Source organism: Fusarium fujikuroi, chromosome FFUJ_chr01 (genome assembly GCF_900079805.1).
Source record: "Fusarium fujikuroi IMI 58289 draft genome, chromosome FFUJ_chr01".
Taxonomy (NCBI): domain Eukaryota; kingdom Fungi; phylum Ascomycota; class Sordariomycetes; order Hypocreales; family Nectriaceae; genus Fusarium; species Fusarium fujikuroi.
In genome coordinates this window covers 3,594,422-3,613,980 of record NC_036622.1, presented here as the reverse complement: position 1 = coordinate 3,613,980, position 19,559 = coordinate 3,594,422, and the positions used below count along the sequence as shown (strand labels likewise).

At 49.6% G+C, this 19,559-nt stretch overlaps 8 protein-coding genes; 3 read left to right on the top strand and 5 right to left on the bottom strand.

Annotated features, from left to right (window-relative positions):
• Window positions 1–347: 347 nt before the first annotated feature.
• On the top strand, window positions 348–1,076 carry FFUJ_00989 (related to F1F0-ATPase complex, subunit h; the record flags this gene model as incomplete). XM_023568930.1 has 3 exons in its annotated part: window positions 348–374; window positions 426–519; window positions 811–1,076. 3 exons carry the CDS (start codon window positions 348–350, stop codon window positions 1,074–1,076), a joined length of 387 nt encoding a protein of 128 aa, XP_023424541.1.
• Window positions 1,077–2,213: 1,137 nt separating this feature from the next.
• On the bottom strand, window positions 2,214–4,950 carry FFUJ_00990 (probable protein kinase sck1, cAMP-dependent; the record flags this gene model as incomplete). XM_023568919.1 has 2 exons in its annotated part: window positions 2,214–3,669; window positions 3,725–4,950. The coding sequence occupies 2 exons, from the start codon at window positions 4,948–4,950 to the stop codon at window positions 2,214–2,216; spliced, it is 2,682 nt and encodes an 893-aa protein (XP_023424540.1).
• Window positions 4,951–10,370: 5,420 nt separating this feature from the next.
• Window positions 10,371–10,688, bottom strand: FFUJ_00991 (uncharacterized protein; the record flags this gene model as incomplete). The annotated part of the gene is made up of 1 exon (XM_023568908.1): window positions 10,371–10,688. The coding sequence occupies one exon, from the start codon at window positions 10,686–10,688 to the stop codon at window positions 10,371–10,373; it is 318 nt and encodes a 105-aa protein (XP_023424539.1).
• A 774-nt stretch (window positions 10,689–11,462) lies between these two features.
• Window positions 11,463–12,376, top strand: FFUJ_00992 (uncharacterized protein; the record flags this gene model as incomplete). XM_023568897.1 has 2 exons in its annotated part: window positions 11,463–11,629; window positions 11,692–12,376. The coding sequence occupies 2 exons, from the start codon at window positions 11,463–11,465 to the stop codon at window positions 12,374–12,376; spliced, it is 852 nt and encodes a 283-aa protein (XP_023424538.1).
• A 25-nt stretch (window positions 12,377–12,401) lies between these two features.
• On the bottom strand, window positions 12,402–14,126 carry FFUJ_00993 (related to nuclear prelamin A recognition factor; the record flags this gene model as incomplete). The annotated part of the gene is made up of 1 exon (XM_023568886.1): window positions 12,402–14,126. The coding sequence occupies one exon, from the start codon at window positions 14,124–14,126 to the stop codon at window positions 12,402–12,404; it is 1,725 nt and encodes a 574-aa protein (XP_023424537.1).
• An 812-nt stretch (window positions 14,127–14,938) lies between these two features.
• On the top strand, window positions 14,939–15,609 carry FFUJ_00994 (uncharacterized protein; the record flags this gene model as incomplete). XM_023568875.1 has 4 exons in its annotated part: window positions 14,939–14,944; window positions 14,995–15,112; window positions 15,164–15,268; window positions 15,320–15,609. The coding sequence occupies 4 exons, from the start codon at window positions 14,939–14,941 to the stop codon at window positions 15,607–15,609; spliced, it is 519 nt and encodes a 172-aa protein (XP_023425507.1).
• Window positions 15,610–15,884: 275 nt separating this feature from the next.
• FFUJ_00995 (related to C2H2 finger domain protein (Gli3)) lies at window positions 15,885–17,040 on the bottom strand (the record flags this gene model as incomplete). XM_023568864.1 has 2 exons in its annotated part: window positions 15,885–16,474; window positions 16,527–17,040. 2 exons carry the CDS (start codon window positions 17,038–17,040, stop codon window positions 15,885–15,887), a joined length of 1,104 nt encoding a protein of 367 aa, XP_023424536.1.
• A 908-nt stretch (window positions 17,041–17,948) lies between these two features.
• Window positions 17,949–19,264, bottom strand: FFUJ_00996 (probable 2-dehydro-3-deoxyphosphoheptonate aldolase; the record flags this gene model as incomplete). XM_023568851.1 has 4 exons in its annotated part: window positions 17,949–18,100; window positions 18,151–19,053; window positions 19,126–19,180; window positions 19,256–19,264. 4 exons carry the CDS (start codon window positions 19,262–19,264, stop codon window positions 17,949–17,951), a joined length of 1,119 nt encoding a protein of 372 aa, XP_023425506.1.
• Window positions 19,265–19,559: the final 295 nt, after the last annotated feature.

Here is a 19,559-nt window from a genome sequence, read left to right as displayed (position 1 = left end):
TGGATATTTTCTCTCGAACAAATTGAGCATTGAAATCCATACTGACTGATCTCCGTGTAAGTGAATAGCCCAAGCAGAGAGGGTCCAATGCAACATTCCTACATATATCGATCGATCCTGACCAATCACACCTCTCAAATGTCACGTGCGATCGATCCGTGATGCTCCGGTAGCCGTCCAACCTGAGGCACCAACTCCACGATAGCAAGGCCGAACCGCTCTAACCGGGGGCGAAGACGCATGGTCCAGTGCAACCTCTCACGATTTTTCCCCCCAAAACCCTCAATCGACCTCGCCCATCTCCCCCGGAGTTACTCCTTCAATTGAGCCACCACCAGCCATTCAAAATGCTCATTCAACTCTCCAGGGCTTCGGTGAGAACAAAAGTCAGGCCCAGGCGATAAAAAATACTAATGGTTTTATAGCGCGCTCGCTCCGCTGTTGCGGCTGTTTCTCGTGTCGCCAGACCCAATGCCGTTCAGGTGAGGGGCTTCATTGCTCCCACTGTCTCCCGGAAAGGTAAGACTCTATCTACGCTGCTCTATGCTTCTCGGTCAATGCCTTTGGGTGTCGCGAATACATCGTCTCGACCACCTATTTCTCCCGGTCGGATCTGTCCCTCTATACCCGAATCTGCACTCCACCTAAGCTCCGACGTCGCCAAACAACCAGCATCAAACAATCTGGGTTCGAACTCCGTTTGGCTATATAATCTAGCGTCTCTCATCAAAATTGACAAGCCGTTATCCGATCAGCTCAAATATTATCTAACCGAGTCAACGTCCACTTGCTGACATCATACCTTCACAGCCGACTTCGTCCAAGAGCTTTATCTCAAGGAACTCAAGGCCTACAAGATCCCCGCCGTTAAGGAGTCCGATGCTGAGGGCAACGTCCAGACCTTCAACGTCCCCAAGACACCTGCCTCCCCAGAGGAGACCGACCTCGCCGGCAACCTGAAGGAGTACGAGAGCATGGCCGTTGAGATTGAGGGCCAGGACAGCTCTGCCCAGTCTGGCACCCCCGAGGTTGCTGACTGGCTTGAGGCCGAGGAGGAGGATGAGCCTCACCACTAAAGCGTTTTTCTTAACCTTTGGGAGCACAGAGGCTACCCTGACCGCGGCACATTTTTGGGTGTCATTTCTCACCGCCTAGCGCCGCCGTTCATGGGATAGCAAAAAGAGGGTGGTTGACACCAACTCACCCCCGAGAGGAAGAGCCGGAGCGATCAAGGAGAAAGAAGAAGCAGAAGCAAGTGGATTGGGGACAAGAATCCTGTGTACATTTTCCTAAAAATCAGCCCTTTTTTCCGGGTGCTCGTAGGAGCTAATTGCGAAATGCGAACGTCAAATGAAGCACAAGCAACTTGTTTTAACGATCATTTCCAAGTGACTCTACATATATTTCATTGCGTGTAGAACCTCGAAACCATATGTCTATCTCCTGGTGGTATCTGATTAACCGTGCCTCCACGTCTCAAGCTGCCGACCAAACTTTGCAGGGCATATGCGGATCAGCCTTGCATGCCTTCTAACATCGATGATGTATCCATGACTTCAACTTCCCTCGAATACTGTCATATAATCCAATACCATGCATCGTTCATCCCTCAAGCTATGCTGCACTAGCTCTTGGCTGGCTATCGACGTCAGGTGGCAATCAACGTCATCGACAGCCACAAGACGGACAAGGCTGGTAGGCTAGGCTCGAACTCTTCCATAGGCTACTCTGTCCAACAAGGACAAGTCTAGCATAAAATGAGAGAGGCCGATTTTCCTTCCGGGACCTTTCAAGAATAGCTGTGGCATTCTCATTTCATTACTCATATGGCCCTCCTGTTACTGCTGGGAATCAAACTAGGGGGAAATGACCCTCAACGGAGGGATCGACCAAAATAGACTTGATCCTCCTATTTTTTGTCTCTCGTTCTCTCTCTCTTCTCATTTTCCACAACCATAAAACGCCATCAGTCCCGTACAGTTCGACGATCAATGCAATGCAATACCAGCCGACCCCGATGCATACAATTCCACAAATTAGACATCCGTAACCCACATGCAAAACTGGGGAAGAAGAGGTGAGGTTTTTTAGTTTTGCGAAATATTACTTTTTGCTTTCTGTATGACACGTAGAGATAGATCAATCTCCAGCATGGTTGAAACGCTGTGGAGCTTGACTTGAATAATACTGCGCAGGAAAAAGGAGTTGCCGCATTATACGTCAAAGTGAGAACCACCCACCATGTGCTCATCATGTCCAGTCTTCATGATCCCGCTCATCCGGTTTGCCTTCCTGAGGTCAATGTCGTCGAGATTGTCCCAATCGTCGTTATCGCGGTTCCTGTGATGTTGTCCATCATCCATATCTTCATCAACGAGTCCTGCTCTGTCTCGCATATGATCATCTAATGCGCTTTCGTCAACAAACGTGAAGCCTTGGAAGTTGGCCTGAACGGAAGGAGAAAGAGGAGTTGAAGCGGCATAGCCTCGGGCCAACGCAGCCGCACGTTCGTTCAGAGAGCCATTCTGATCCAGCGCGGTCGTGAATTCGGGATCGAAGTATGAGACGTCTGTCTCAGACTTCAATTTGGGTTTGAAAGGTGGAGTGATAAGCTTCTTGGAGAGAAGAGTCCAATCGACATCGGCAAAGAAGGGGTGTCTCTTCAGCTCCTCGGCGTCGTCGGTCGCACCTAGTCTGTGCTTGGGGTTTCTATTGAGGAGTCCCTTGACGAAATTCCTTCCTTCCTGAGAAAGGGTATCTCGAGGAAACCTCACCTTACCGAAAGCAATATTCTTATACATTTGCTGCGTATCTTCGGCATAGAATGGGCTCCAGCCGCAGCACATCTCAAAGACCAAAACTCCAAGCGACCAGAAGTCCACCATCTTGGTGTAGCCAGATTCGTCGAGCAAAACCTCGGGCGCAAGGTATTCGGTTGTTCCACAGAAAGTGTTGGTAGTGTCATTCTTTGTGAGATTGGCCTTGGAAAGACCAAAGTCACAAAGGGCGATATGTCCGTTAGCATCCAAGAGGATATTCTCTGGCTTCAGATCCCGGTATACAATGTCATTATGATGAAGGTGCTGAATGGCCAAGATCAGTTCGGCGATGTAGAACTTGGCTCGCTTCTCGTCAAACCGACCCTCTTTCTGTAGATGCCAAAACAGCTCACCTCCAGACATATAATCAGTAACGAGATAAAGTTCTGATGGTGTCTGGAAAGAGAACTTGAGACCAACGATGAAAGGGGAGTCGGACATGGCGGTCCGAACCAGGATATTTCGTTCTCCCACGGTATGGGCAACTTCCTTCTTTTGCACAATAACCTTCTTCTGCAGAACCTTCATGGCGTAAATGCGCTGAGTATCCTTTTTTCGCACTTGATACACCTGACCGAAAGTGCCCTTGCCGATGAGTTTCAGAATCTCGAAATCAGTGGGGCCAAATTGCTTCCTCTCTGCTCTGTGATAGATGGCCTCGAGGAAGATCTCACCGGTTGGCGCATTTTCTGCCATGGTATCAGCATGGCCCTGCAGCTGGAACCAGCCCTGGACAGTGGCACCGGGATCCTTGCTGGCCTGAAAATCAACATGGCCGAGAAATTCATCGCCCGTTGCCCCATGATCATAAACCGAGACGTCAACCAGCATATCATAGTCCACAACATCGCTACTCATTGTCAGTAATGAATCTCAGACACAACTGTCCACAGAAGGCAACTTACAACTCGGCTTCGGCATCCCATTTTGGGTTGGTGAATGTAAGCTGACCTCCGGATCGGTTACGGAACGAGCCGTAGTCATTAATGCTGGTGTTGCTACTTTGCCTGCTCCTCATGGGAATAGCCAAGGGACGCCCAGAGTCACTGCCTGATCGCTGGATAGGGATACCACCAGCTGCCGGAGGTGGCTCAACACTAAGGTTATCGTCCTCATCGATGTGGTGGGGACCCCCAGAAATGAGCTCACTACGCTGGAACACCACAACAACATAAGGGTCCCGACTCTTCCTAAGCCCACGAGCTTCATTGATCTTGATTGTTAGCTTTCCCTTGGCGGCAGGCGCCTGGGCACCGGCAGAACTCCTTGGAGTCTGAGTACCGCTGACTTCAGCACCGTCATGACTGGTCCTCCCGGAGGATGGGGCTCTATCGGAGCCAGATGGTCGAGCAGCCGACATTGCTCGAGTAGGAGTCGAGTTGCCGCTCTTGAACGTCATACGAGTTAGCTCCTTGAGTCCATTAAGAAAATGCCACTTGCCGGGGGCAGCAGCTGAACAGGCGCCTGAACTTGTACTGGGCTCAGGATGCGAAGGAATAATGGAGTCTTTGGCAGGTGCTGCGTTTTTGGAGGAGTCAAGTTCAGGTAGTGATGGGTCATTGGAAGTTTGAAAGTGGGTGGTGGTGAATGGTGAGGCTGTGGGTTTCTTGAATTGTGACTGCTGTGTAAGAGACTTTTGCTCGACGGCAGCCCTGCCATGCACCCCTGAGTCTACAGAAATCATGTCCTGGGAGATAGAACCCCCCGAAGACGAGGGCTGAGAAGTGGGTGGGGTTGGGTAGGGGTCCGAAAGGTTATGCTCATCCCGCTGAGTGGTACTTGGCATAGAACCAGGACGCTCATGTTGAAGAAGCGAACGATCCAAAGCCGAGTACTCACAGCGGCGAGGAGAGCCTTCGGTGTGTGCCTGCAACTGCAGGCCGGCTGGTGGAGTGGGCACAACTGGAATTCGGTCTAGAGTGGTATCACTCTGTGACGAATTGGGATCTGACAAAGGCGTAGAAGGGTATTTACGAACCTGGCCGAAGTAGCTCATGATTCCTGGTAAGCGTTTGTCCTGTAGATCGGGTTGAGGTGTAGCTACACCGGATCGAGGAGTTTCGAGACCAATGTGATCGGCGCCATCCTCGTCCGCCGCAGACCTGACGTTTTTGTTAATAACCCCATGCATTTTTGTAAAAGATTTCCAGTGAGTGAATAAATGCTTCTACGCCGAAGCAGCGGCGCGGGGGAAAAAACAAAGTGGGAACACTAGTTCATGACGGTTGCCAAGCGCGTCAACTAACTAGAGGGTAAACAGGGTAAGGGCCGAGAGGGACCACCAGAGGAGATGAGATGGGCAACAACAGAGGTGGACTCTGACGATGCGACTATGACGAGAAAAACACGGAATGGGAAGGTCTTTGGGACTCTTGGTAGCCAGTGGTGTGTTCGCGCCGGTGTGGATGCGGAAGAAGCGCCAGGACCAGCGAGCGAGCAGCAGAGATTAGGATGGGATGCGAGGCCTTGCCGAGAGCGGCCGTGTAAGACGAACAGTGAAGGGACCAAGTGGAGAGGCCCAATACTTGAATCAGAGTGGAAGAAAGGACGATGACGAGATCAATTCTTTCCCGCGAGTAAAACTTCGCTTTGCGGCCGGGGTCGGGCTTGTCCAAAAAGCTTCCTTTTCTCTGAGGACTTTTGCCCAAAATTATTTGGACCGGGAGCAAAACGTGGAAAACTGAAGCTGATAGCGGGGCCGAACGCAGGGACTGACTCCGAGGCTGGGCAGCCTTTGGATTGGGCCCAATCACAGTTGGAGCGAGTCAGACCTGAGCTTGCAAAGTTGCAACATGGTCCTTGTGAGGAAAAGGAAAAAACAAAGTAACTAAAAGACGACCTGTCGCTTGCAGGGGAATGCGAATGCCACAGTAGCCATTGATTGCTCATGTGCTTTTTTGTTCGTTTAGAACAGGCTGTATCCAATTTTAAAGGCTGCAAAACGTATTTTGAGACAGCGGCGGCGAATGCTCGGTTCCACTGATTGGTGTTTGCAAGCTTCTGTTGTAATGTCGTGTTTCCCATGGTTGCCAGGCTTTGCCAACAATATCAGGGCAAAGGCTCGACCGCTGTTATGGGGAATCCATGCTCTGGCAGCCAACGCAAAGGCGAGACGTCGTTCTGCAGTGCAGTTACAGGGCAGCTGTCCACTAGATAGAGCCCAACAAGGCCCAATAGTGGGATGCGGTCCTGCGTGAACAGCTGTAGATGCCAGCAGCGGTTCCATTTCCATGTGAAGTGATGTGGGTTCCCGGCAGGCGGTGTCGTAGAACAAGGGATCCAATGGCAGCTCTGGCTGGAACAGGCGTCGCTGAAGCTACTGAGCTCGAGTGCTGCAAGTCCGTCATCGTCGCCACCACCGACTGACTACGCCTGGTGAGGGGCATGGCAGCACCACGTCGCTGGAGGTCGGGATATCGATCTCGAGTCCCCCCCGCCAAAAAGAAAAACATGATGGAAAGGGCACCGAATGGTTATAGCAAGAACACGCAGAAGAGAAAACAAGGCAAAATAGTAGCTTCAAAACACGACAGAGAAAAAACATTATTGACGAACCTAGACATCATTGCTTGAGTTGCTCTTCGTAGCAGATCAAAACCTCCTCCCGCATTGGAAGTCTCAGTGCCCGTCATGGCTGGCGGCGAGGAGCTTTATTAAAGCTGCCGCGGCTTAAAAACAGGGCCGAATTGTTGCGGCGGAGGAAGAGAGGGGCGAAGCGGGTATATTGCGTGAGATGAATCGTATAACGTTGTCGGATTGGGTGTCGGTGGCCCCAGGATCGTTGCTCGGGTCGATGGTAGGATGAAGTCGTGATAAGAGACGATACTCAAGAGCAGCCGACGGAAGATATAATGGTATTGTTGAGAAAAGGGAGAGGGGAAAGATTGAGATGGCGCGAGCAGAAGAAGCGATGGAGATGATAATTAGACGTCTTTTTTGGGGCAAGGTTAAAGGTGAGGTGGGCGTGGGTGACCTGGCGCGGGCTTTGGGGGTGTTGAAGTTAGTACAGTGCGCAAGACGAAGGGGAGGTTGGAGTACTTCACAAGCCGCAGCAACTTTGTGTTTTCTTTTCAACTTGAGATCCGAGTATTCAAACCTAGATTCAGACAAGCGAAAAGCACACAATTTAGCCCTTGAGGGGGCTCGATAGCCGTTAAGAGATGCTGTAGAGCTCTGAGATACTTGTATGGAGAGAGAGGCTGCATGATTACCTAGGTACCTTAGGGATTCTATTCAGGTACTTGATTACGGTTCATGTCATCGGAGGCAACGTCGAGTACTTTAATGCTTACATCACCCTACTATTCTGGACTTGAACTCACGGCTCAAATCCGAAATGCAGCAACTTACGTTAGACTTTGTATTACAGTTACGACCTCTGCTGTCTTCTCTGCGAGGCTGATAGCATTGGTGTTTCGGTATTCGGCTTCACGACCCAAACGTCCACCAGATGAACTGAGTTGGACACTGACCTGTTTATTGAAGTTGGCTCGGCGCCATCTGCCAAAAGGTTCGGGCTTCTTGGGCTCTTAGTTCTTGTAGAGAAAATAACCCCGCCTCTTGATAAACCGATAACGTGTTGAAAGATACGTTTGCAGTCAAGGGCTGCATTGGAGATAGGTCTAGGGAGCTGAAGGTGGATGCCTTAAGAAATGTCCATGACATCAGCGCTGCTGGAAACGAGCTGATGGGGCCCGGCCGCCAATATTGTCGAACTTGGCTGTGACAACAAACAACCTGTAAAGGCAGGGAATCCAGGCATGCATGATACCGTAAGTTGCCTTCTGGCTGCTGACAAAACAGCGGTGTCTTCTAGAAGATGCAAAACTACCAGTTAGTTAGTTGGTTTGGCTAAGGGAGGTTGTTCGGGTTTCACTGAATCATGATACGCACCCTACTGAGGCGTATCCACAGATTACAATACACACCCCACAGTGCGAGTGCGTATTTCGAATCGAGCTGCGACTTACACCAGAAGGGCTACCTACCTATCTAACAATAGGTCGGCAAGTGGAGGAGATGATCCATCCCTCTGCAAATCTGCAATCCCAATTCCCATCTTCTGAGACGACAGGAAACAAACTTCCAACCACTCACTCACAGACTGGTGGGGCTTTTTTACTTCAGGCGGGGGTTCAACAAGAGTTCTTCATTGCTGATTGCATGCTCCTCCTTGTCCTCTTATATTACACATCATCAACATCAGCAAACCGGTGGTACCTAAGGCTTGGCGAAAGATGCGTGCTGCCTTGGCTTGGCTGATAGTCTGGTATCTATCTCGCTTTGTTAACCGCTTTGCCAACCATGAATAATACGGTGTCTGGTTCAATAGAATGACCTGCTCACTGAGATTCGTAGAGTCTTGCTGGTGAAGCCTTATGGTATCTTGTTTTGATCATAATAATCCAATAACATGCATTTCGAAACAACACATCTCTGCCTACTAGTTGACCTTAGCTCCCACCACAGGACAACACAGGAAGCCCAGAACTCAACAGGTTCTCGTTCAACTCCAGCACTGCTGCATCCGATCCAGAGAATATGAATATCTTGTGATAGGTCAAGGTATTCCAGTACATCTTCACAGAGTACGAATAACAGCCTTGCAACCCATAAGCGTATGGCCCCTTTCGGCTCGGGGCGATTTCCTCGTCCCGTGAGGCCTAGAGGATCCAGCCGTACCCTGGCATGCATGGTCCTTTCTGTGATTGCTCAATACATCAGGTTCTAGCCCAGCTAACCAGAGCACCCAGGCCTGCCAGGAAACCGACCGATAGCACAAATGGACTCCGTGTACTCTGGTTCACACTGCTTTTCAGCCTCGCTGCATCAACATCGGCCTCAGCATCAATCATTGGTCGTAAATCTGGTTGCCTACAGTGCGTTACACCGGGTCTTTGGTGAACCGACAATACGGATACGGAGTCCCAGCATTTGCATGTGGTCAGTTGGTGAGGTAGTCATGCTTGGAGCAAAGTAAGCGACTGTAACATGACTTTATTGCCACTATCTCGAACAAGGGTGTATTGACTTTTGATCTGCTGCTCGAGTCATCTGAATGTCTTGATTGAAATATTGTTTCAGATACATGACTACTACATCTGTGCCATTCTACAGCACAGTACACTCAGTCCAGGGGAGGAAAGAAAATCCAAGACCTCGATCCTACATAGTAGGTAGTATAACTTAGCATAAATTCTTTTTTATAATTTGTTATAAATTTGTTACAAATTTAGGATACCCTTTGTTGAGTTTATCAGCACTATATATAAAGGTCTGAGCTTTCTTGCTCTCTAAGCTCAGGATGATATGCGCCGTGTTTCATTCTGATGTCCATACTCGTGTATCAAAAGAGACCTGATTCTCCTGCCTCAGTGACATAGATTCGCGTCCATCAACTATTATACATTTCCAACCAATATCGGAATCTGGTAGGCAAACATAGGCCCTAGTTCTTGTCCATGGCTTCTCTGGAATTGTGATGCATCGCATGCTTCAACTCATCCGCGGTAGGATTGACTTATAACTGAGACTTCACCAGGTCTGGTGTTCTCATCTATATCATTGTATCGACCAACTAAGTCATCACAAACCTGATCCTAGTTTGGTGATTGATCGACTTCCAGCTCTTGCTGCAACCTTCCCATGTTGCTGTTGTGTTACAATCCCCTGCCCTATTGGGCAATATTCCGATTGTGACACCTCAAACCAGACACATCGACTTGCTAGTGACATTTGGAGAGAAACAAAGTAACATAGCCTCGAATGAACTAGTAAGGCATGCCAGGGGTTCACAATGAAGCATCGCTAGTCCCGTAAGCTGAAATGCATGGCGCCTCATGCCTGGGACACTACCATAATATCAGCTTATTATATCCAGGCTGAGCTGATCACATTTATGCGGCATGTCACCGACCGTATCAGAGTTTTCGCAATAAATCCGATTGATTGGTGTATCACTGAAATCCTCGTAACAGAGAATGATAAACGACGATATTGTGAACTGAATGGCCATGAAGCCCAACCAATATGTATCACATAGACTTTTGGTGACAATGAAAACGGCAAGGCACTTGAAATATACCAAGTTGCCTTCAAGAAGCTCACTTTATTGTATTGTAGGCGCAAGTCAGATATGGATATAAATGACGAAACACTCCTGAGAGACTCTTCGCAACCTCTTCAGTCCGTCAACTACTGACTAGTAGATATATTTGAGCTCAGCCCTGATATATGTCGTGTGCCTGGCGTAACTGATTATCCTGCTAGGGCGTATCCTATTATCATTAAGTGCTCATATTATCATACAACTCAGACCAACAAGACTCGTAAGTGCAAATGGCCAGATAATTGGAAGTGTGCAACATATCGGGCCTCAAGGAATGGTTGCAATGGTATTAATAAGTCGCTCAATACGAAAAGATAGTTTAATGTTATAAGGAAGAGTAGAATAACACATTGTTACACTGAGTATCAGTGGTTGAAAGAGGGACTTTTCTTTCCCAACATGTTCATACCGCCGTGGGAGACTAATCCGCCTCGAGCAGGCATTCAGAAACTCATACACTGTTCTGTTTCAACATCTGAAGCCACCTCGCCTCCATCTCTGGAGTAATGCCTTGGGGGTAAACCTGAAGCGGTGCTCGAGGCTTCAAGGGATCTGGATAGTTTACTAGAGAACTCGTCAATAACTACACCGGAAAACGAACGATCCTTTGAGCCGAAAAGCTTACGCATGCTGATATGCTGATCAACTAGCTTTGAGCGCAATGTCTGAGTTTCTTCTGCATTTCTCTTCGCGCTTGTGTTGGCGGCTTGGTCGGCCATCTCTTGTTGAGGGGTGGGTGATGAACGTAATCCGCCAGCCATTGAAGTGGTCAATAGGTGATATCTAATGGACAAGAATGGATCTCGGTCACAAAATCAAGGCTGATCAATGCCAGTTGAGGGTAAACAGGAAGGCCTCTAACAAACGTTCCAAATAGGTTTGTATTTGGGAAAATCGTTACAAGACAAGAACTTGGTTTTCAGTGTTACGTATATACGGGCTACATGACAGTTCGATCAAGAGCAACGGCATTTCAAGGTTAACAGCCAAAACCGGCCCAGCCCAGCCTAAGGTAGGCCTGTTATTACCCCACCAAGATGGCAAGCCACCCCGCACTCGCCCTGTGAAATCCACAAGCACTACCTAAACAGTTGCGAAGAGAACCGAGATTTGTTACTTGTATAATAAAATGTATATACAGACAATTTCTATTAATTTTTTTTTTATGTTTGTCTTCGTACCTCTTTTTGATTTGAGCTACCTGCTAGACTCAGGGTCTTGAGCAGAAACCTAAACAAAAAGAGTGCAGGTGCCTGACGTCGTGAATCCATTTCAAGCCAGCTCAGCTCAGCTTTTGGGCCTAACTTAACCAAAAAAACCCACCAGCAATCAGCCCGTCCTATTCTTTCTTTTCCAAACTACCTAGTAACCCTACTGAACAAACAGTAATTGTTGGCTGAACCTCAACTCCATGCTCAACTTCACGATCTCCAATAACACTGTCAAGCATCTTTTCCCCCGACGAAGACGACGGCGTTGACATATACACAATACCTAAGCAAGATTGGTCCTGGCACGAGAAAAAGCTCTTCGCCATGGGCAAGAATACCGCAGTGATCCCTGACGCCTGGGAGGATGATTGGGAGGCTCAGGCAGACAAGATGGCCAGTGAACCCGAACAGCCGACACAGCCAGTGCCTTTGTCCAAATCGGAGCGCCTGGCGCAGCACGCTGAGCAGAATCGCAAGTTGTGGGAATCTGCGTAAGCCCTCCCACCTCAGCAATATGTCCCGCTGTCACTAACATGAGGATCCGATACAACAGCGACACACCACAAACCTTCCACTACATCGAGGCTGGTTCAAACTCGGGGGTTCCTCTCACAACCCCGTTCAAACCACAAGTCAAAGTGCTCAGCCGAAAGCCCAACATCGCTAAGCGCGATGCTACAGCAGGGATGTCCAGCCTTTCATTAGATGACGATAATGAAGCAAAGAGGGAGGTGCCGATGAGCCCAGAAGAAATACGAGCAAAACAGAAGCAAGACAGAGAAGAAAAGAAACGCCGATACGAAGAAGCTAGAGCCAAGATCTTCGGAGAATCAAACCCATCCTCAGGAGCCTCATCACCTGGCACAGTCACCCCGCCCAAGGTAGATGGATACGCCGCTCGCGGCCGTGGCCGAGGAAGGGGCGGATACAGGAATAACGACACGCGACCGATGGATAATCGTCAGTCTGAAAATCGTGCGTTTGATGCCCCACGAAGAATGCAGAACATGTCAGGCTCAGGGCGCGAACTATTCGACCCCAACTTCAGCCCAAAACCTGAACATCCTCCTCAAAGACGTCAGCCAGATTACTCGTCCCCTGGTAGGAGTACAACTCCTCGAGATGAGCAGCAGCAGCAGCAATTGCAACCACGGGCACCAATTCGATCACCAAAAGGACCAGACGGAAGTGGCCGAGGAGGATTCGGGTTTGCTCATCGAGGCAACAGGGGCAGTTGATTATTTCTATCGACATGCTCTGCTTCTACCACCCACCTCCGATCTTTCCGGCCAGCTGCACCACCGTCTCGTCCGTCGTTTTATCCTTTCCAACATCGCTAATAACTTCACGATATGTCGTAAACGCCAGTCTATCTAAGCCAATACCTGTAACTTCCGCCCAATGTGCCAGGGTATCATTTATATATGAGTGGGAAATGCCACCAATAGTCTCGGCAGTCCCAACAACCGAAACTTCAGTGCCCGCCTCGTCTTCGGAGAAATATGCCTCGTCAACCTCTGACAACCACATCTTTTGCTCTTGAGGGCCTGGATTTCCGGAGTAATTCTTTCTTTCCATGACAACAGGGTCATCAACTTTTATTTGGCCGCCGCCATTTGTACAGCCGCCAGGGCATGCCATGACTTCAACATAACTATACTCTAGGGAGGCTGCCTTGCCTGCAGGCTTCCGAGCACTTCCAAAAGGCTTGCCGCCAGGCATTCGAGACGGCCTGGCGGGCTTTAGTCTTCGAACGAGATTTTGGATATTCCTGAAGCCATAATACCGGGCAGCACGGAAGACTGGCTCGCCATTCACCAATATCGAGTACTCAGCAACATCAACGTTGCGGCCGCGTGTATGCACAACCTCTGCGCCAGGAGTCTGCGCTGCCCGGCTTTTGAGAATATGATAGAGAAGGCCCCCTGAAGTGCCGGCTTCGCGAGGTGTATTTCCGGTCCGTGTGCGAGGGAAAAGAAACTCGTGGAGCTTTGGATCAGGGAATGGGGTTAGACTTTTGCTTTGCAGCGGTGTCTTGGGGATATCGAAGAAGCTGAGACCTCTTGACTCGGCGAGCATGAGAATCTCCTTACTTGTGATGACACAGTCAACGTCGCGAACCCCACGCCCCCCGGTTTCCCCTTCAGCCCAAACCTCCTCGGTCAGCTCCTCTCGGCTTGCCTCGAGTTTCTTATCAAAGCATGGCATAACAGCCAGATGCCAGATGCGGCCAGGTGCAATACCCAGCGTTCGGCTCAGTGTCGTCTTTAGTAATGTGCCCATTAAGGCCTGTGGCGACTTCACCTTTGAGATATGGGGTAGAACGTGGGGGTGTGTCTTTTCCGCATAGCACACCCAACCGGGGCAGGACGAGGATAATATGGGTTTGGCTGGGGTTGCGGTTTCGGTCTGAGAGGTGCTGAGAACTTCATCTGCCCCAAGAACGAGGGTTGCCTTCCTCGCAGTATTGGTATCAACCACCCATGTGAACTTGTTATTGTATTTGCCGCCACTGGCGATTCCAGAGGGACCACGAAAAAGGTTGTCCAGCATGTACCCGGCATCGCCCTCTGACACGCCTCCGCCACATGCTGCCGCTAAGTTGGCCCTTGTTTGAGGGCTCACGCTAACAACAAAGAGCTTTGCATTCTCCTCCTCTAGCCCTTCCACCCTGAACTTGCCACTATCGTCTGTCACCAACTTCAAGGCTGGGGCCGAATCGAGAGTGGCGAGGACTTCGGCATGACTCTGGAGGCTCACTAAGACAGCCTCGGCAGATGTAACACATCCAGAACAGGCTAGACAGTCTGTGAGGGAGATCTGAGCGGGCGCATTCGGATTCGCAGCGGGCTGTTGGCCGTCAAGTATAACTTCGGTCTCGAGAGATTGCGGGGGCGGGGCAGCGGGGAGAGTCTCGACGGGTTTGATGCAAGCGACGCCAGGAGAGATGAAGTCGTTGAGGTCGTCGGCAGAGAGAATGGCACTCATATCGCCGGTTGTTTGAGGAGATACTGTATGCGGTGGAGGAGGAGGAGGATGCCCTCGTTGGCAGTGTGAGAGCTTGTTGAAGACAGGATATTCTTGTCGAAGTGCGAAGTTGCCTGTCTGAATTTTTAACTGGAGACTTGGACGTAATTGTGACTGGAGCAAGCTAGCTGACAAATAAACCTGCAGTCTTGTCCTGTCGATTTGCAGTAATGGGAGATTAAAGAGAAGAAATACTGATATCAGAACAAAAAGGTCTTAAATGTAATCCAGAGATAAGGTATGAAATGTTTCTGATAGTCACTTAATCCCGGGTTGGCTTACACATGGGCCTGGTTTTGTATAACTCCTCGGAGGACCGGACACGGCGAAGACGGCGCATCAGGCCGTGCTAATAAAGTGATAGATAGGCAATAAAAACGTTGTGATTTGCAATGGTGATTTTTAGTCCCTCCACAGTCAGGGCCTTGGGCGGGATAGTCTAACAGTGCACATGCGAGATCGGACCAGACAGAAGCGGCTCTATAAATTTTGGTGGCGAATCGTTCAAGCCGTCCAGCCTCTCGGTTCGGGAGTGTGGGGTTCCATAGCGGAAGGCAAGCCGGATGCGATGGGGCTCCTAGGCACATACCTTTCATACCTGATGGTGACGTCGATGCTTGGTCTAAGCCTCTGACCTCCAGACATTGATCAGCTCCAGAGCTTCAGCTTCAACCTCAACCTGCATCTTCAATTATAGCTTCACCTTGACCAAATCGTGACTTTGCCTTTTGCTATTCACATTCAAACCTTGCTTATATACACAACTTGGAACAATGAGCGTATGCGCTTCCACTATCATGCTCTCAATTCATCGACTGACAATTGCCAGGCCATTGCTTCATACACATATGGTAACTTTCTCTGGTTGAGCACTCAAGCTCTTCCTCTCATTGTCTGGCCCTCCTTTGTCGGGTCTCTTCTTCGGCCTGACAACGAGACATGTACCAGTTAGGCTCTCCTTCAGCTCCTCGCTATCGTGTCGGCTAACAACTCCCGAGCTTTGGAAACGTACTTTGCCCGCTCTTTAGGACTCGCTCTCCTTGCGCTCGGCCTTACCGTAGTGGTTCTCTCAGGCGTTCTTCCTCTCGATTCTGCTTCAAAAGGTAACAAACACCTCTCTCTTAGAGTCGCATACGTCTAACTCCCAATGGCAGAGGCCCCCGAAGGCGCACCATCTCCCTACGCTTCCGCTGCGGTCCTCATATCCACCCTCCACCACGCTTCGAGCGCCTTTTACTGCTACGGTCGCTATTCCTGGACTGGAGAGACGGGGTTCTTACTTGGCTGTTTAGGTAGTGCTGCCTTTGCGACCTTTGGATTGTACTGTGTGTTGTTTGCTGGTGATACCGCCATGACGAGCCGGTACCACAAGTTTGACCAGAGCACAAGCGGATTCCCGTTCAAGAACTCTCAATCGTATCGGGCCAAGAAGAAGGCTCTGTAAGAACAGGCTACGTGGGCATATATGCATGTATACCGTTTCAATTAAATCATGATTTAGTCAGCTATATTGGGAATTAGAACCCGTGTATTGTAAGCTCCCCATTTCTCATAACCCAACTCCCTCAACTCCCTTCTGTAAAATATTTTGTGGTGCAAAGTTTTATAGTGCAGAGCGTGCAGTTACCAGTATATCTGCCTTGCATACGGTATCCGGCGACGTCGGGGTGAATTTCGTCGAGGTATCAAGGTGTCGGTGGTCCTTGGTGAAAGATCTCCCTACGCAGTGAGCTCTGCCACCTCTGTCCCGTTGGCAGCTCCGTCACTTTCAGCGTTCGCACCGTTTATTCTCTCGCCCTCGACGCTCTCTACGGCGCCAGGAACGTGAACATCGACAACCCCTGTGAGAATGGCCTGTCGTCGCTCATGCCAATTGACCTCGCTCTGAATGACCTGCGCAAGTAGAACCTCCTTCTCGAGCCACTCCTTGTAGTAGATTTCCTCCCACTCTTTGCACTCTTTCATCAGAGACTCTCCAATCTCCTCGGCCCACTTGCCCTCCCAATGGCACTTTCGGTACAGCTTGTCGACAGGAAGCTCAAGCTCAGCATGAGTGAAGAGATCCGACGTCAATGGTGTGAAGTACTCGGCGTTAGATTCGTCGCCGTTGGCAGCATCGTCCATGTCATCATGGGGCCCTTGCGATTGTTGATTGGTCTTCATGATGATTTTTATTTTGCCTCCCTTGCCCTGTGGCCCAGCTTGCATCGACTTGGGAACAGGGTCAGACGGACGGAGTGCTTCTGTCTCGTGAACCGTACGCATATGTTTAGCAAGTGCATCGCTTCTTGTGAAAGACCGGTCGCATTCTGCAGCGAGTTAGCATGTTACGCAAAGGAAAATCAGCGGAGGTGATTGTACCAGGTAAGTAGCAGTAAAAAGGCTTCTCCCTTGTATGGCTGCGCATGTGTGCCTTGAGGGCATAACCACTGGCGTGCGGTAGGCCCTTTCGCGTACAGCTCATCCATTCGCAGGTATACTTCTTCTGCCGGTTCTCAATATGTGAGTTATGGATGTGTTCAACCAGCTTGTCCATGTTGCCCTGGTCGCCCGCTGGACAACCATCCCAGTCGCATTTCGTGACTTGTTCTTGGAAGTCTTCTTCGTCGAGGCGCGCATTGATCGGGGAACTGGGGATATCGCCTGAGGTATCCGATGACACATCGGACATGCCCTCAAGGGGATCGGGCTCAGGCACCGCTTCGGCTTCGACATCGGGAACTACAGCAGAAGATGTAGTTGAACCGGCTTCAAGTCGCTGGCGCTTCGAGGGTCGCAATGTTGATTCATCGTACTCGTGGCCGTCCTCTTCGTATTGATCTGACTCGTCCACCGACGAGAGCGGCGACTCAGGTGGCGAGTAGTCGCGTACCATTGTTGGCGACCTGGACACTCAGGCGCGTCTCCTTATCGATGAAGCTGAGAGTGATTGTGCGGGGTTAAATGATATTGATGATGTTTGAATAGCAGAGAAATCTAGCGAGCTGCTGGTTGATGATTGAGATGCAGAAACTACTGCGAGTATCTTTGATAAGCGGGTTGGTGATTATCTAAAATGTGAGAACTTGGGTTGCTTGTTCTTCAAAAACGCCAGTTGGAAGCTTATTAGCGGCACAGTGTTAATAAGATCAGGCCAGGAGCAATAACGCCGCGCCAGACATAACAACTTGGCTGTCACAGTGTGCGCGTCTGTCAGGGACATTGTGTGATACACTCCAATAAGGAAATGGCTGATTTACACAATAGAAACCTCCTCTTCGAGAGGACATAATGTGTTTTTAGTGCTTTTGATGGTTTTATCCACGGTTTGACCACCTTACAAGCCTTTTCATAGCCAATAGGCATAAGGAATGGTTGAATCGTGATAAAAGTATATATTAAAAGGCTTATTTATTGAGAGTTGGTATTAGATAGAAGGCAAAAATAGAGCCTATTCTGCCTAGGAGGAGAAAAGGTTAATCTCTTTTTTTCTTTTATCGAGTTTCCTAGATCTATCTCATCGAGTGGCGGGAAGTTGATGGCTTCAAATCAATCAACACGAAGGAAATCCGGCTATTTTATGTTAAATAACCTCACATCTTCTCATTGTCTGTTACTTTCCAGATTTCGCCCGTTTGCCTTATGCTTTTTATCTATCCTTTGAATCAAGAATCCATTAAACTCCAAGCCTTGAATCAAATACGCGAGCCACTGCAACAATATACAACCCCAATCCCAAAGACAAATTGTTCTGGATCGGGCGCTAAACGTATCACATGCCCATAATGTGGTAGAAATCAGAAATTAGGCTCCGTTTGAGAGCTTTCGGCGGGCCTTGACGGCCTGCGCAAGAGTCTCGAGTGTTGAGACAGTGTCTTCCCAGCTGATACAAGCATCCGTGATGCTTACACCATACTTGAGCCCCGACTTACCCTCAGCGGGTACCTTTTGGTTACCTTTAATAAGTTAGCTGGGGCCGATTCTGTTAACGATGACCGTGACTTACCCTCGTTGATGTTACTCTCAATCATGACTCCCATGATACCCTCCTCTCCCTTGGAGATCTGGCCTGCAATATCGGCAGCAACCTTGGGCTGGTTCTTGTGGTCCTTGGAAGAGTTACCGTGACTGCAGTCGACCATGACTCGCTGTCGTACGCCCTTCTTCTTGAGCGCCTCTTTGGCAGCAGCAATGCTCTCAGCATCGAAATTGGTGCCCTTGGAGCCACCGCGAAGGATGACGAAGCAATCATTGTTGCCCTCAGTACCAACAATGGCGACAACACCAGGCTTGGTAACAGACAGGAAGTGGTGGGGGTGCTGGGCTGCACCAATGGCATCAATGGCGACGTTCAAAGAACCATCAGTTCCGTTCTTGAAGCCCACGGGGTAACTCAGACCACTGGCAAGCTCACGGTGAAGCTGGCTCTCGGTTGTACGGGCGCCTATGGCACCCACTGAGAGCAGATCGGCGAGGAATTGGGGAGAAATAGTGTCCAGCATTTCACTGGCAATGGGCATACCCTTGGCTGTAAGGTCGACGAAGAGTTGGCGAGAGATTCGCAGACCCTTGTTGATCTGGAAGCTACCATCGATATCAGGATCATTGATCAACCCCTTCCAGCCAACAGTTGTGCGTGGCTTCTCGAGGTAAGATCGCATGACGATGAGAAGCTCATCCTTGTGCTTCTCCTTCTCCTTCAAGAGGAGGTCGCAGTAGGCTAGGGCGGCAGCAGGGTCGTGGATGGAACAAGGACCAATGACGACAAGCAATCGGTTCTTCTCGTCGGTGCCATTAACAATGGCTACAGTCTCATTACGACCTTGCAGGACGGTTTTCTTGGACTCGGGGGTTTGGGAGATCTCGTGTTGAAGGAGGTCGGGGGGAGTCAGAGGGTTGTAACCGCGAACTAGAAATAATTAATATATGCGCTGGAAGGACGAGTTGTTTAAGCCAGAGAGAGCTATTGGCGGATGCTTACTTCTCCAATCTTCCGAGTCGGCTTGGTTGCCAACGTTCTTGTTGGGAATGAAGAACTGAGATCATCGTGAGTCACCCCTCACACTGAAAGCAGAGAGCGGAGAGTAGAGAGCTCGAAGAGGTGGACTTACAGAAGACATGGTGACGGCGATGGTGGGGTTGGAGGGTGTACAAGTCAGAGTGGGATGTTAAGAGAAGAGAGGAACTGAATTGCGCGAATCTTGGAATACCGCAGAAAGGGGAATATGATGAGAAGAGCTAAGTGTGAAAAAGTAAGAATAACATCAAGTCCTCTTGACCAGGGCCAAAAAATTATACTTTTATGTGGTTTCCAGACCCTGACCTGTCCCTTTCTTCCTTCACTTTCCCTTTGCGCCGGCCTCGGTGTGTCACACTCAAGAGAGTCACTCAACGCCTTTCAGGTTCGATTATCCC